At 31.1% G+C, this 14,655-nt stretch overlaps 2 protein-coding genes across 2 annotated transcripts; both read right to left on the bottom strand.

The window, feature by feature from the left end:
* Positions 1–3,183: 3,183 nt before the first annotated feature.
* On the bottom strand, positions 3,184–4,847 carry LOC145043141 (RING/U-box superfamily protein). The gene has a single exon (XM_078991704.1). The coding sequence runs from the start codon at positions 4,737–4,739 to the stop codon at positions 3,390–3,392; it is 1,350 nt and encodes a 449-aa protein (XP_078847830.1). The 5' UTR covers positions 4,740–4,847; the 3' UTR covers positions 3,184–3,389.
* A 2,886-nt stretch (positions 4,848–7,733) lies between these two features.
* LOC145043140 (transducin family protein / WD-40 repeat family protein) lies at positions 7,734–13,937 on the bottom strand. Its single transcript, XM_078991703.1, has 12 exons — positions 13,504–13,937; positions 12,053–13,161; positions 10,587–10,763; positions 10,373–10,486; positions 10,193–10,297; positions 9,966–10,100; positions 9,227–9,282; positions 9,033–9,135; positions 8,825–8,941; positions 8,622–8,751; positions 8,392–8,522; positions 7,734–8,312 (listed from the first exon to the last, which is right to left on the bottom strand). The coding sequence occupies exons 1-12, from the start codon at positions 13,775–13,777 to the stop codon at positions 7,947–7,949; spliced, it is 2,817 nt and encodes a 938-aa protein (XP_078847829.1). The 5' UTR covers positions 13,778–13,937; the 3' UTR covers positions 7,734–7,946.
* Positions 13,938–14,655: the final 718 nt, after the last annotated feature.

Raw genomic sequence — 14,655 nt, 5'->3', positions numbered from 1 at the left:
TCAATCTCATCCCTAATTCTCTCTTTCTTCCAATTATCCTTCTTGACTCTCTCGACCTGAGCCTCCCTGATCAAATCTAGAAAGCATCATCAATAGAAATCCGCATAAACACCCAATAGAAGTACTAGATGTCTTGCGGCTAAAAGCGTCAGCAACCACATTTGCTTTCCCAGGATGATACAGAATCTTGCAGTCATAATCCTTGACCACGTTAAGCCATCTACACTGTCTCATATTTAGATTCGTCTAATCCATGAGATATCTCAGACTCTTATGATCTATGTATATGGTACATCAGACCCCATATAGATAATGCCGCCAAATCAAAAGGGCAAACACCATCACCCATAACTCCAGATCATGCGTCGGATACTAAACATCATGTGGCTTCAACTGCCTAGAAGCATACACAATAACCTTGTATCTTTGCATGAGTCCTTCTCCCAAACTGGTGATAAATGCATCACAACATACAAGAAAATCCTCCATGCATTCTAGAAGGGTCAACATCGGGGCCTCACATAATTTCTTTCTCGGCATCTCATCTTCCCAACAAAAAGCCATGCCCTTCCTCGTCAAATGAGTGAAAGGTACAGATTAGGTTTTGCACTTACTTAATATTATTAACAAATTTAAAATCAATATTTGAAAGAAATTAAAAAGTTATGGGAGTTTCAAATGGATGTGGTGATAAGAGAATATATCTTTTATTCAATGGCTTTGTACCGCATGTTACTCATAAATAAAATTAAATATGATATACGGCTTAATGTTATTTATAGTTGTTATCATTAATTAATTTTTTTTTAAATTATTTTCTTAAGATATTAATGTCTACCATTATAATTATGTAAAACATTAAACATTGTTTTTATTTTTAAAGGTAACAATAAAACTTTTTATATTATAATACTTTTAACTATTGTTGTTGTAAGTTATTTTTAAGTTATTTATTTTGAAACTCTTACTGATTATAAGAATAATTTTTAGAAATTATTCTACTTAATTTGGGATTACAATTTAGGTTTTGCATTTAACATTGCAATTTATAACTTTCAACTATTTACAAAATAATCTTTAGATTTTCTTTGAAGTTTAGCTGAAGTTTCGATCTAAGTTAACCCTTTAACGTTATATTTAGATTAACAATTTAAGTATTTTATAGAAACTATCTAAAAGTTGTGATTTTAAATGACAATGATTTATATATAACAACATATTCAAACTAATAAATTAAGTATAATATATTAAAAGTTAAGGATAAAATTTTATAAATAAAAGTAAAATATGTTATTTTAATATTAACGTTTAGTTAATTTGGGATTACAATTTAGGTTTTGTGTGTATTTAATATTAATATTAATAACAAATTATAATCATTATTTGAAAGATGTTAAAAAGTCATGCAAGTCTAAAATGTATACGGTGAATATATATATATATATATATATATATATATATATATATATATATATATATATAGAGAGAGAGAGAGAGAGAGAGAGCGAGAGAGAGAGAGAAAGTAAAGATCAAATAAGAATGAAATTTTTGGTAGGAAGGTAAGAAACTTTTTTATATGCATATTTTCTTAGCAAAAAAATAAAATGAATCATTAGATGATTCAAAAGTAAGATGATTCACAAGAAAAAATTCTAAAAAAACACATTCATGATTCATTTTTAGGTAAATCAACAAAAAAAATTCACTTTTATGACAATTTTAGTGAATATCAATAAAATCATCATAAAACTGAATCATCGAAATGTTTTTTCTGGATTTTTTTTGTTGAATCATATTATTATTGATTCATTTAGTGATTCATTTGTTTTTTTCATCAAAAAAATAAGTTGAAAAAAAAAATTTACCTTCCTACCAAAAAAAAAAAATTCCGGATCTATATATATATATATATATATATATATATATATATATATATATATATATATATATATTGTTTATACTATAATATAGATTGATAGATAGACAGACAGCCATATAAATATAGTGTTCTCATGAAAAAAGATGAGTCATTATTGGCAATATATATAAATACATTAAACCTAATGGACTAAACATTAAGGTGAGCATATTAACCGGAAACCGGAACAAAACAAAATTAACCGAATATAAATGAACCATTACTAAAAGAGGTGGTGTAATTTTTAATTTGGATTAATAGAATATGTATGTTTTGGTTATGGTTTTCATCTAAAATCAAATCACTACAAACCGAATAGAACCAACAATATTAATAAATGGTTTTTAATATAATATAATATTAAATATATAGTGTTTAATTATATTACGAATTGAAAATTGGATAATTATTTGGAATTAGATGAGATACATAATTTTTACTCATGTTACTGTTATTACATTTATGCAATTATTCAATTTTTACAACAATGTATTTATGTTACTTTTTATAGTAAAGTAATTTTTTTTATGTCATTTTCAACGTTACGTTAATTATGTTAATCGATATTAACTATTAACCAAACCATTAACCGAATAAAACCATTAACCAAAGCCAGTAATAACCAATATTAAATGTCTACAAAAATACATTAACCAATTATAATGGTTATAGATTGATTTTGACCAATAACCGAACCAAATAACCACATACATACTCTTACTATTCATCATATCACATCATAGACGAGATACAATTGTCAATTGATGCTATACATCAGTATATTAAAACCTAGAGGTGCATACAAAAACCAATTTTTGATTTGTTACCAGTTTTGAAACGTAACCAAATTGAGTTAGAAACCGGTTTGATTGAAACCAATTTGGTTTCAGCCATCCTACGGACACCATTCAATATTGGATTGACATATGGAATGTTGGAACCGGTTTTTATGAAAGATTTGGAAAATCCAATTAGAAACCGGTTTTCAAATCTTAAAAAACAATTTTCATATAATAATAAAACATTGTTTTCATCTATTATTTCTTCAATTTGTTGTTAGTATAAGGCTTTTGATGGTTTTCCAATACCGATTTTCACGCTTTATAATATCCTGTGAAACACTCTTCTAAAAAACTAGAAGTTTTTGCTTATTGATTCGTTTCTCATGAATCATAAAAATTTGTTAAAATCCAACACGACAATCACCCTATTATCACACCAAAAACAAAACCAAACTTGAAAATGATACGTTAATCCAATCATCATAGTTCAAGTAACAATATCATTCATATTCCAGTCTGCTATCAAAAAAGCATACCAAAATTTCACTTTAACATTCGAGCAATCATTATATTCCATCAAACCCACATACCAAATCATCAACAACATTATTCTACTCAACTCAAACTGTATCTATATTTCACATATACTAACACTAAACCTTCAAAAATCATCTCACAAATTTCAGTTTTCAGTGTACACCAACACCCCTTTCGAGCTTCCGGCGTTCATAATCAGCATCATCTGTTGGCAGTTCATATCGGCAAACAGGGCAGGTGTTCCTAATCTCCAGCCATGGCACTATGCAATCACCATGGTAACGATGATTACAAGGAAGCAATTTCGCTATTTCTCCAACACTAATTTCATCTTTACAAACAGCACAAAGGGTGGTGGTGTTCTTTTCAACATCTTCTTCACTTATAACAACAGTTGAAAGATTCTCCACTGCTTTTTTGGAAGCAGGTGGTCGACCAAAAGATGAAACATCACTATCGGCAAATTGCCCGAAGAACATTTCATATTCTGTGTAATTGTATTCATCGTACTCACCTGAAACATCTGGATTTTGTTCGAAGTTTTGAGCATTCAATAGAACTTCCCAATCCGATCCATCTCGATCTTCTTCTTCTTCTTCTTCGTGTGATTCGTGATTTCTAGGAGGGATTCCTGGTAGAACAGATGCATCGTCGTCAGCTTCTGCACCGAAAAACATGTTTAATTCTCTTCCGTCGATTCGTTCATGTTCATCCACTTCCTCCCAATCGAAATCTCCATTGATGTTGCTGTTTGGATTCGGTGTTGTGTTATCATCGTCTAGATGGAAAGAATCCCAGCAAAGGTGAAGACTGGTATCGTCATCATAGTCTCTAACTCTATCCATGTCGGGACCACCCTCCACCTCGCCGCCGCCGGATTCGAAGGAATCGGACACTATATCAGTCACCGTCAACCCACCCATGAAAAATTCAGGAGCACCTGAATCGATAGATGAACGGCTGGATTCCGATCGACCGATTCTCCGTCTGGATACAAACATTTCGTCCCCGATATCAGCAACCGTAAACCCAGAGTAATCATCATCGACGCCTCTACCACTAGGGTTATGGTTATCATCATGATTTTCTACATGAAACCCTAATTCTGACCCAAAATCCTCCTCAAATTCATTCGAATTCCCATCTTCATTTCCTTCAACAACCCCCGAACTCCGATCAGACCGAACCAATCGGTGGTTCTCTTCACTTAAACGCGACACAGAATGCAGTTGCAGTTGCTGTTGCGATTGCGATTGCGATTGCTCAACGCGTTGATGGAACATGTCGATTACGAAATTTGCCTGGGTCTCTCGATCGAGAGATGAATTACGATCAAGACCGCATCTTCGGGCGCAAAAGAGATCTTCGGAGGAAGGGATGTCGAGATCTGGAGTGTAAACGTCGAATCCGTCAAGATCATCGGGCCATTGAGAAAATGATACTAGAACGTCCTGCCTCTCGTCATTGTCGTCGTCGTCGTGGAAGTAGGAAACATCCGCCATTGATAAAGCTTTGTGGGTGTTGTGGTGTTTCAGGCGAGGGGAGGAATGGAATTTGTAGTTGGTAATAAGATATTTGCTGGACAGGGGATTTTGCACATTTGGAAGACTCATGAACCATGAGTTTAATTTACAATTTCTAATTTTAATTTTAATATTAATCTGGTCAATCTATTTTTAGTATTTTTATTATATTAAATCATTTTAATATTTCTTTTATCAAGAACTGTTATTTTTTTATTAATATTAAGGATTAAATGTTTGCATGTAATAACAACCCTTTTTTTCACCAATTCAAAAAAAAAAAAAAAAAAAAAAAAAAAAAAACGATGATAATTGAATTATATCTAACAATGGAAATGATTTGCAACCTTATATGAATAATGTATTCGAATTAGAGGTTTTAATTGTTAATTATTTTTGCATCACAAAAAATATTGAATAGTTTTACTCTTGAGTAACAGAATAGGTATTTAGTTAGCGTCAAATGTCTATGCTACCAAATTTTTGGTGGTTGCATTTATCATAGATGAAAAAGTTTCAGTTGGAAAAAATATTTTGTGAAAAAGAAAATCAAAACTGTTTACAAACAATTTAAACTCATTCATACTCTTCATCAATACAATTTACCCCTTTCATCTCAAACCAAAAGTCAAAAAATCATACATCAACAAAATCAAAATTGTTTGATATTCTCTTCAATAATAATAATAAATAAATAAATAAATAAATAAATCAAAACTATTTACAAACATCGATTATCAAATGAAGCTTCGTTAAGATAGTGTGCGAATCAAATATAAATATGTATAAGAAAAGATGGAAATACGAGACAGTACAGTGACGCAAAAATGATGAATTATCCTTGATATTGGCGGTCAAGCATGGGAAACAACACATTTTCGATAAAAAGAAGTACATGAAGGATTTACAGATTCGGTGTATCAGATATGCAGATGATTTAAGTTAGATTCTTAGAATCTTTCTATTTTAATTATATATTATTGATCTTATTTGATTAAGATTTTTGAAATTGTTTGGTCAAAGTAATGGATGATGTATATTGTATTATGAGAGGTAAAATAGTAGTTTGTTGGGGGTGGTCATAAGAAGGCCGAATTTGGTGGAAATAAGGATATTATGAACAGAGAAAGGTTATCTCATTACTTATTGACAATCTTTTCTTTAATCTTGAACATATAATGTAGAGTACTAAATGGCAATTTCATACTTTCATATTATGATTTAAAATACATGAATTGGTTGAAATGTATTTTTCTAGTATAATCTACTATTTAATTAACTATAAAACCTTCTTGTTTACAAGCCATGTGTTCCTATAAATGACAAAACACAAACATAATCACGAGGAGTCGTTTTAAAAAAATGTATAAATAATTTGGTTTATATTAAGTAGATGTTTCACTTACATTTTTTTTTTATTCTACGTATATTTTTATTGTACATTGACTACCATCGAGAAATAGAAATCACGACCGATTTTAATTTGTGGATTTATAAACTCCTATAAATAAAATATAGTCATTTACAGTTTTGGCCCTTCTGGTTGGCACTCTTTTACAGTTCTAGTCTTTGATTTGAAAATTTAGCATCGACAATCCTCATGATTTCGAAATTCATCACGTTTGATCATTTGTTGTAACCTTCTACCCAAATCCATTAACCAATAATAAAATGAACATTTTACCTTTTATTTTTTTTATTTCTTTATATTATTTAAGCTTTAAGGACCAATTTTATAAAAATAAATCAATAAAAACCCTAAACCATCATCATTCATCAATTCACATCACCTTATTTTTCTGTTCCATTATATGCCTCCATCATAATCTCCGGCCACCTTTGCATCCTCACTGATAACTACAACCCTCATCGTATCTCCGGCCACCTTTGCATCCTCACTGATAACTACAACCCTCATCGTGAAATAGTGTCCATGATCATTAACTAATTTGTAATATTTCTAAATAATAACATATTTCTTTTGAGGCGGTCTTATGACACAAATAATTAAAATGAAACGGAAAAAATAAATTATTAATTTATTTGGGAATTAAAAATTATTTTGATAATTAATTTAATTGATTAATTAAAGGTCTTGAGTATTAATTAATCCAAAAGATTAATTGGAATATACCAAAAACTTCTAAAAAGTTGGAGTTGGTACGGATGATTTTATGCATAAGGCATATTTCAAATAAAGCAAGAATAATCTTTAACAGTTAGAAACTGATAAGAATAATCTTTAAGAGTTAGAAACTCTATAAGATTTATTTGCTAACAATAAATAAAGGCTTTTAGATTAAATCCTAAAATACTCTCTCTCTCTCTCTCTCTCTCTCTCTCTCTCTCTCTCTCTCTCTCTCTCTCTCTCTCTCTCTCTCTCTCTCTCTCTCTCTATATATATATATATATATATATATATATATATATATATATATATATATATATATATATATATATATATATATATATATATATATATATATATATATATATATACACACACGAAAATCATAACCCCTCTCTAGGGTTATGGGATTTTCACATAAACCTTAATAAGGTTATTCCTTGTTTTTGGAGATCTAAGAGGTAAATAATTTATCCTTCTTTTAGGTTGACTTTAGAGTATATTGCTAAAACTAGTAAAAATGAGATTTTGTGATGCATGTCCACTTAAGTAAATCTTTTGGTTATTTTGGTTATTTTAGATAATGTACTTGATGCAATAAATCTCCTACAACGGTATCAAAGCCAATATGTTATTTCACCCCTTTCATCTCAAACAAAAATTCAAAAATCATTACATAAACAAAATCAAAAGTTTTTACAAACATGCATAGACATCTATCAATTATCAAAATAATGTGCAAATCAATTTACCAATTCTACAATAATCTCTTGAAGCTTGCTATTATACCAACAAGAACTCTACAACATTTCTAAAGAAGATAAAGAAAAGATCGAAGATGAAGATGGGGGACCAAATAGTCAATTTACTTGGGACTTAACGAAACCTTCTTTCAAAACAACTATCAAACAATCAAATCCATTCAAAAACCTATAATATAAATAAACTTAAAACAAACTCCATAATAATATCTAAACAAAAATCACAAACCAATTGGTAACAATTAACAAACTACAACTCAAGTCATATATATACATATCTTTTACCATTTCCAAACCCTATTTCTCATTCTTCTTAAACTTCTTCAAAGAATCAAACACCGACGAGCTTTTTTCTTTTTCTTGATTGTTTGAAGATTTCACAAACGGATTTGTTGACCTTTGTTGACTCACCTCCCCATTACTACTCTTCTTCACCAAACCTTTACTTTCAGATTTTGTAGCCTCTTTCACTTCCACCACTTTATTCCCAATTTTAGGGTTTGTTGAATTTTCTGTTGATTTTTTCTTCAGAAAAGAAGGCGAAGTAAGTTGCACTTCATTCACACATTCTTGACCTTTCACAATTTCTGGTGATACGAATGTTTTTGTTGTTGTATTATTAACACAAACAGTCTCTATTGCTTCTTCTTTAAGCAACCTTTCCTGAAAAAACAACAAAAGTTTTAAATATTTCTAAAGTTGGATTTAATTTAAATAATTGATTGAAGGATTGATGAAATACCTCCAAAATGGTGTTGAATCTTTCTGCTAAATTTGGTAGTTTTAAAGCTGTGACAAGCTTTATTGCACCTCTAACAGATTTCTCAAGTGAAAGAAGCTTAACAAGTTCTATAGCTCTCACAAGTTTATCACCTAACAATATAAAACATAATAAATAAATAAATAATAAGTTTTTAAGACAAAAAAAAAAAAAAAAAAAAAAAAAAGTAGCATTTAGAAATTATAACTCACCATTACAACAGGAAGCAATGAGTCTTAAGATGCATCGATCCAAAGCTGTTTCGATATTAAAGGCCTCGTCTTCAAGTGAAGTTGTATCATCATCTCCTGTTGCTTCTTTTTCTTCAATCTTTCTTTGAATCTGTAATAAAATTAAAAATTATTATTTATAAGAAGGGAAATAAAGAGTTTAATATTTAATATTTAATATTTACCTGGGAGAGATGCATGTTGCTAAGAATGAACTCATTTTCAAGAGCTTCAGCTCCCAAATCAGATGATGCAAGAGGGATTGAAAGATCTAATAGTGTCAGAACTGGTTTAGGAGCAGCCTGAATAATAAAATAAAATTATTATTTTCAAAAAATAAACATGAAAACTGTAAATTTGTTTTTTGTGTTTTGGTGTTGATTGTTATATTACCTGTGGGAATTTATCAGGGGATTTGCATAAAACGCAAAACAAATTGGTTTTATTTAATCCAACAACCCAATAGCTTTCATCTTTCTTCTTTAATTTACTTGCACTGTATAAAAAGAGCAATATTAGTAAAGAATAAAAATAGTTAAAAAGAAATATTTATAAAAAAAAAAAAAAAAAATGGAAGGATTATTTACCTAAAAAGTGGGAACCAGCTGCCTCCATATTGATTACTGAATACACGGAGAACACCCTGCATGTATAAATAAAATCAAGTTATTTATAAATTATATTTTGGGATAAATGCAAGAAAATATCAATGTAATTTCATTGATTTTCTAATACAAAATTGTATTTGAAGAGTATTTTTAAAAGTGTGATGTTTTAATAAAGAAAAAAAGTTAAAGATAGATGTTTATATTTTGTGTTTTTTCAAGATGAAACCTTAATTTTATTTTTTTCATGAAAAAGACCTTATATTTTTTTTTCATTTTTTCCGAAAAACCCCTCAATCTTCTAAATGTTTCCAAATAAATCCTCAACTTTTTTAGTTTTCTGAAAAAGCCCTTACATTTTACAACTTTTTTGGGTTAATCTCATAAAAGACATTATATTTTATGTTCTTTCTGGATTAAACCTCAAATTTATTTTTTTCATGAAAAAAAACATGCATTTTTTCATTTATTTTTTTCCGATATGGCCCTTTAATCATTTGTCTCCAAAAAAAAGTTGTAAAATGTGAGGATTTTTTTTCAGGAAAAAACTAAAAAAGTTGACGGTTTATTCGGAAACATTTATAAGGTTGAGGGGTTTTTTTGGAAAAAAAATATAAGGTCTTTTCATGAAAAAAAAACATAATACAAAAAATGAAAAGAAAGTAAGTTGTTATTTCTTGCATTTAGCAAACAATATTTTAGTGGAATGGGGAATAAATACCATGGAGTCAAATGAAGTTAGTTGACCTTCTTCACTAAAACCAAACCATGTTAAAACAGATCCAGGAGTCAATGCCAACTTTCCTCTAATAGATTGTGTTCCATTAGGAACATTCAATACTCTAAACTCAAGCATCTGAAAATATCACAAAACAAATTCAAAATGAAAAAATAAAAATAAAAATAAAAAAAGATTAAGATTAATTTAATTAAAGAAAAAAGGCATACTTGCTCATTTGAAGGGAGAGAGGGAGAAGAATGTGTGACAACTGCAAGTTCATCCCCAAACCCTGATGCAGTTACTACAGGCCCATCAAGAGAAACAACATGCCTCTGAAAAAAAAATATATGTAATTAATTAATTTCACAAAACAAAATTAAAAAAAAAAATGAAAAATAAATAAAAACCTGTAAACCACCATCTGTGTAAATACGAAGGAAATTCAAACTTGTAACAGCAGCAACCCATGAAGTGCCAAGTGCTACTGCTTTTACTTCTTCTTCTTCAAATCTCATAGACCACTAAAAACATCACATTATATAATAAACAGAAATTAAAAGTCTTGAATTATTTTTCTCTTTTTTTTGAAGATAATGAAAAAAAAAAAAAAAATGAAGTTACCTCGCTATTATTTGCCCAGCTTCTAAAGGGTCTATACATGAGAGTGCTCATGTTTTTGTCACCTTTACATGGATTTGCAAAAACACTTCCATTTTCATTCAGTGAAGCCATTGTGAAACCAAAGTAATCTGTCATTGCTGGAACTCGTGGGCCCCTTCCAGTGTCATGAAAATCAATCTGCACCCATGATATAATATATATTTATATATAAATAAGGCTTAATCTCATAAAAGATTAAGCCTCAACGTTTTTTTGCTGTTTTTTCCGAAAAAAACACTTGACTTTGTGATTTTTTCAAAAAAAAAAAAAAAACTCATTTTCTAAATGCTTCGGAATAAACCCTCATCTTCTTTAGTTTTCTTGAAAAAAACATCACATTTTACGATTTTTTGGGAAAAGGGGTTAATCTCATAAGAGTAAGTTAGACAAATGGGGTTAATCTCATAAGAGTAAGTTAGACAAATGGTCCCTATGGTTTGGGGTAGTTTGCATGTTTGGTTACTAACTTATTTTTTTAACTCGGAAGGTGCATACTGTTCGTTTTTGTTGCACACTTGGTCTCTGCCTTACCTAAAAAGACTATTTTGCCATTGATTTTTTAAATAAGATGGGTAAGGTAAGGTTAGGTGAGGTGGAGGTGGGTTGGGGTGTGTTTATTTAAATAAATTAAAAAATCAAGGGTAAAATAGTCTATTTAGGTAAGACAAGGACCAAACACGCAACAAAAACAAATAATAGGGACCTTTAGAGATAAAAAAATAAGTTGGGGACCAAACGTGCAAATTACCCAAAACCATAGGGACCATTTGTGTAATTTACTCATTTCATAAAAAACCTTATACTTTGTGTTTTTTCCAGATTAAACCTCAAATTTAATCTGAAAAAGAAATTGTATTTTTTATTTTTTCCAAAAAAAGCCCTCAACTTTGTATTTTTTTGCTGAAAAAAACCCGCAACCTTCTAAATGCTTCCAAATAAACCCCATCTTCTTTAGTGTTTCTCGAAAAAACCTCACATTTAACAAATTTTTTGAAAAAAAAAATAGTTAAATCTCATAAAAAAAACCTTACATTTTGTGTTTTTTCATGATTAAACCTCAAATTTATCTTTTACCCGAAAAAGACCTTGTATTTTTTAATTTTTCCAAAAAAAACCCTCAACTTTGTATTTTTTTTTCAAAAAAAACCCTCAACCTTCTAAATGCTTCCAAATAAACCCTTACATTTCACAATTTTTTTGGAAAAAAATCACTAAAAATGCCATATCAAAATTTTGAAAAATACAAGGTCTTTCAAGCAAAAAATAAATTTGAAGTTTAATCCAAAAAAACACAAAATATAAAGTCTTTTATGAGATTTTTAAACTAGAAGTATAAATTGGGACATTTATGTGTTAATTACTTTGTTTAAAAAAATAAAATGTTCCCATGTCACCAATCACTACATATTAAGACAAAAAATGAATACCTCAATGTGAGAGTATCCATCATGCTCCATTGTTGTTATACTTCCAAGCATATTATAGCATAAAAATCGCCTTTTTCCAGATTGGACAGGTGTCACACCAGGCTGAAAAGCCTCCTGCATTTTTGGTCCTGTAACAGCCACCACACCTGTTTGTGTCCCCTTCCCATTTTTCATGTTTGCCACGTCAGCAGTTGAACGTTTTTTATTCGATTCAACTTTCGGAAGCAAACTCATATCATTAACATCATCATCTGAATCTTCATCATATTTGAAACTCCTCAGTCTTTTTCTTGTAGGTTGTTCAGAATTCATAAAGCTATCTTCTTCTTCACCATGATCACTCATGCTTCCAGATGTACTAATCTCTTTTTCTTCTTCATCAAAGAAAAGTAAACCATCACTTTTCTTTGAATCCAAAGTGGGCCCCCCTTCGGTAGGTGATGACATGGATGATGGGACAACAGAGTCCCAAACACCATACTTTCCCATAACATCAATAACAGCTAAAGCATTCCCATGTGGCTTCCATGTCATACAAGATATCACTTCTTCAAACTTTTGTCTTTCAATGTCTTGTTTCTTAGCAACATCCCATATCAAAACCTGTTTATCTAATCCAGATGTGGAAATGTACTTTCCATTAAGTGAAAAAGCCAAGAAACACACAGGTTGTGTGTGTTCACCTTTTAATGTGAAAAGTTTTTCAGCTGTGTCTCTATCATACATGACAACATCGTTTTTTAAACCAGAAACAGCTAGCATTTCGCCATCTGGACTCCAGGAGAGTGCGGATAATGTTGTGAAATCTGGAGGGGTATTATGGGAAATGTTTTTTAGGGTGTGGAGTGTTGTACCGGATTGGAGCTCCCAGATTATAACAGTTCCAAATGAATCCACAGATGCTAAGTATTCACTTTTGGGATCGAAAGATATGGATGTGATAGATCCTCTGTGTCCTTTTAAAACCCTTGCAACTGATCCATCTATTGTGTTGATAAGTTTGATGCCATCATCATCACCACCAGCTGCTAACATGGTACCTGATCTGTTGAAAGATAAGGCACGAATAGGCAATGTGAATCTGGTAATGTTTGATTCGAATTCTCCACCTGGTAAAAAGGTCATCAAAATGGTTGAAAGTCAGTGATATTTCCGAGAAATCATAAATTAGTTACAGGATTAAGCAGTAACTAGTTTGTTCAATTTTCTATGCGTTATCAATGTCCAAACATCGGTCCATTTATTCATCAAAGATTCACGAGATATGTATATGTGATCGAAGAAGAAAAAATATATATGTTCTAAGTAGTTTCGTTAGAAATGCCAATGTCAAAATCTATAATCAACACTGATTAAACCAAATTGCTCGCATATAAGCATCAGTAACAGCCGGTATCTTGGAAATCCACGAGCATACAGAAATAAGAAAAAACGGAGAAGAAAAATATTACCAGGGAACTTATATAGCTTGACGGAGCGGTCACTAGATCCAGAAGCTAGGCATGAGGAATTAGGGCTGAGGGCTAAAGTGGTGACACCATCTCTATGATTACGAAGAAATCGTGGCGTATTTGAAGGTAAAAGAGCGTCGTGGATGGAAATGGAGGCGTCGGAAGAAGAAGCAGTAACGATGTGCTCGGCAGTCAGGTCCCACAGGATGGTACAGTAGGAGCTTACACCATTGCTCTTGTGAGCCTCTCGCAGCTTCATTGATCTGATTTTCATGGTTGATTTTGGGGATCTTCTTAGGATGCGTGAGCAGTATGTGAGAGCTCTTATTGATTCTTGATGTCCACAGTGTGGATGGCGTTGTTTGGTTAGGGATCGAAATGGGATCAGAACTTCAGAAGTATGTAAGTTTTGGCGGGAATGTTTGGGAAATTTTGGGCCGTTTCGCGGCAGAGTTTATATATCTCCCGCTATGGTCGAACCCGACAAATGGGTTGACCCGTTACCCCATCAATTCTAACCACACACTTTTTACTCATCTATCTATTCACTCTTTTTGAAGGCGTTCTAGTATGTATACCGGGAAGGATTCCATGGTCTAGGTGGCCAAGACCGTGGCTCGTGCACGTTAGTTCGGATCTTCATGGTTCGTTGTGTTCGTGGCCCATCATGATCGACACCACAGATTAAAACGCTTAATCAAAATTTGTTCATGTCTAACAGCTAGTTTGGGCATTTACTCAATATCTTTTTTTTACCTACAAACTTTCTTATAAATACCACAACAATTCCTTATATTTTACACAATTCTTCTCTCATTTTATTCACAATCGTACACTTGTGTTGCTTGATCTTTCAAAAACAGTGGCTCTCAAAATGATGAATTGGTCAGAAGAGGAAGAAGAGAATTTTGCACTAACATTGGTGTAGGTTTCAGAAGACCCAGATAGTTGAACATCTAGTGAGTTTTGGGTAAAAGTTATAAACGTTTTCTGTGATTTAATGGGTTGTCGAAGTCGTAATCTTGATGCAATATATTCGAAGTTTCACGATATGAGGGTAAAATGTTGAGAGTTCGACGGAGTTTATAACTTTTGTTATAAACAAAATACATGAAGATGATATCGATCTTGTTGTTATGGCCAGATATCAAT

The sequence above is a fragment of the Lactuca saligna genome, chromosome 4 (assembly GCF_052625555.1).
Source record: "Lactuca saligna cultivar CGN05327 chromosome 4, ASM5262555v1, whole genome shotgun sequence".
In the NCBI taxonomy this organism is placed as follows: Eukaryota; Viridiplantae; Streptophyta; class Magnoliopsida; order Asterales; family Asteraceae; genus Lactuca; species Lactuca saligna.
Note: the sequence above shows the minus strand (reverse complement) of the source record. Positions and strands in the feature narration are given on the sequence as shown.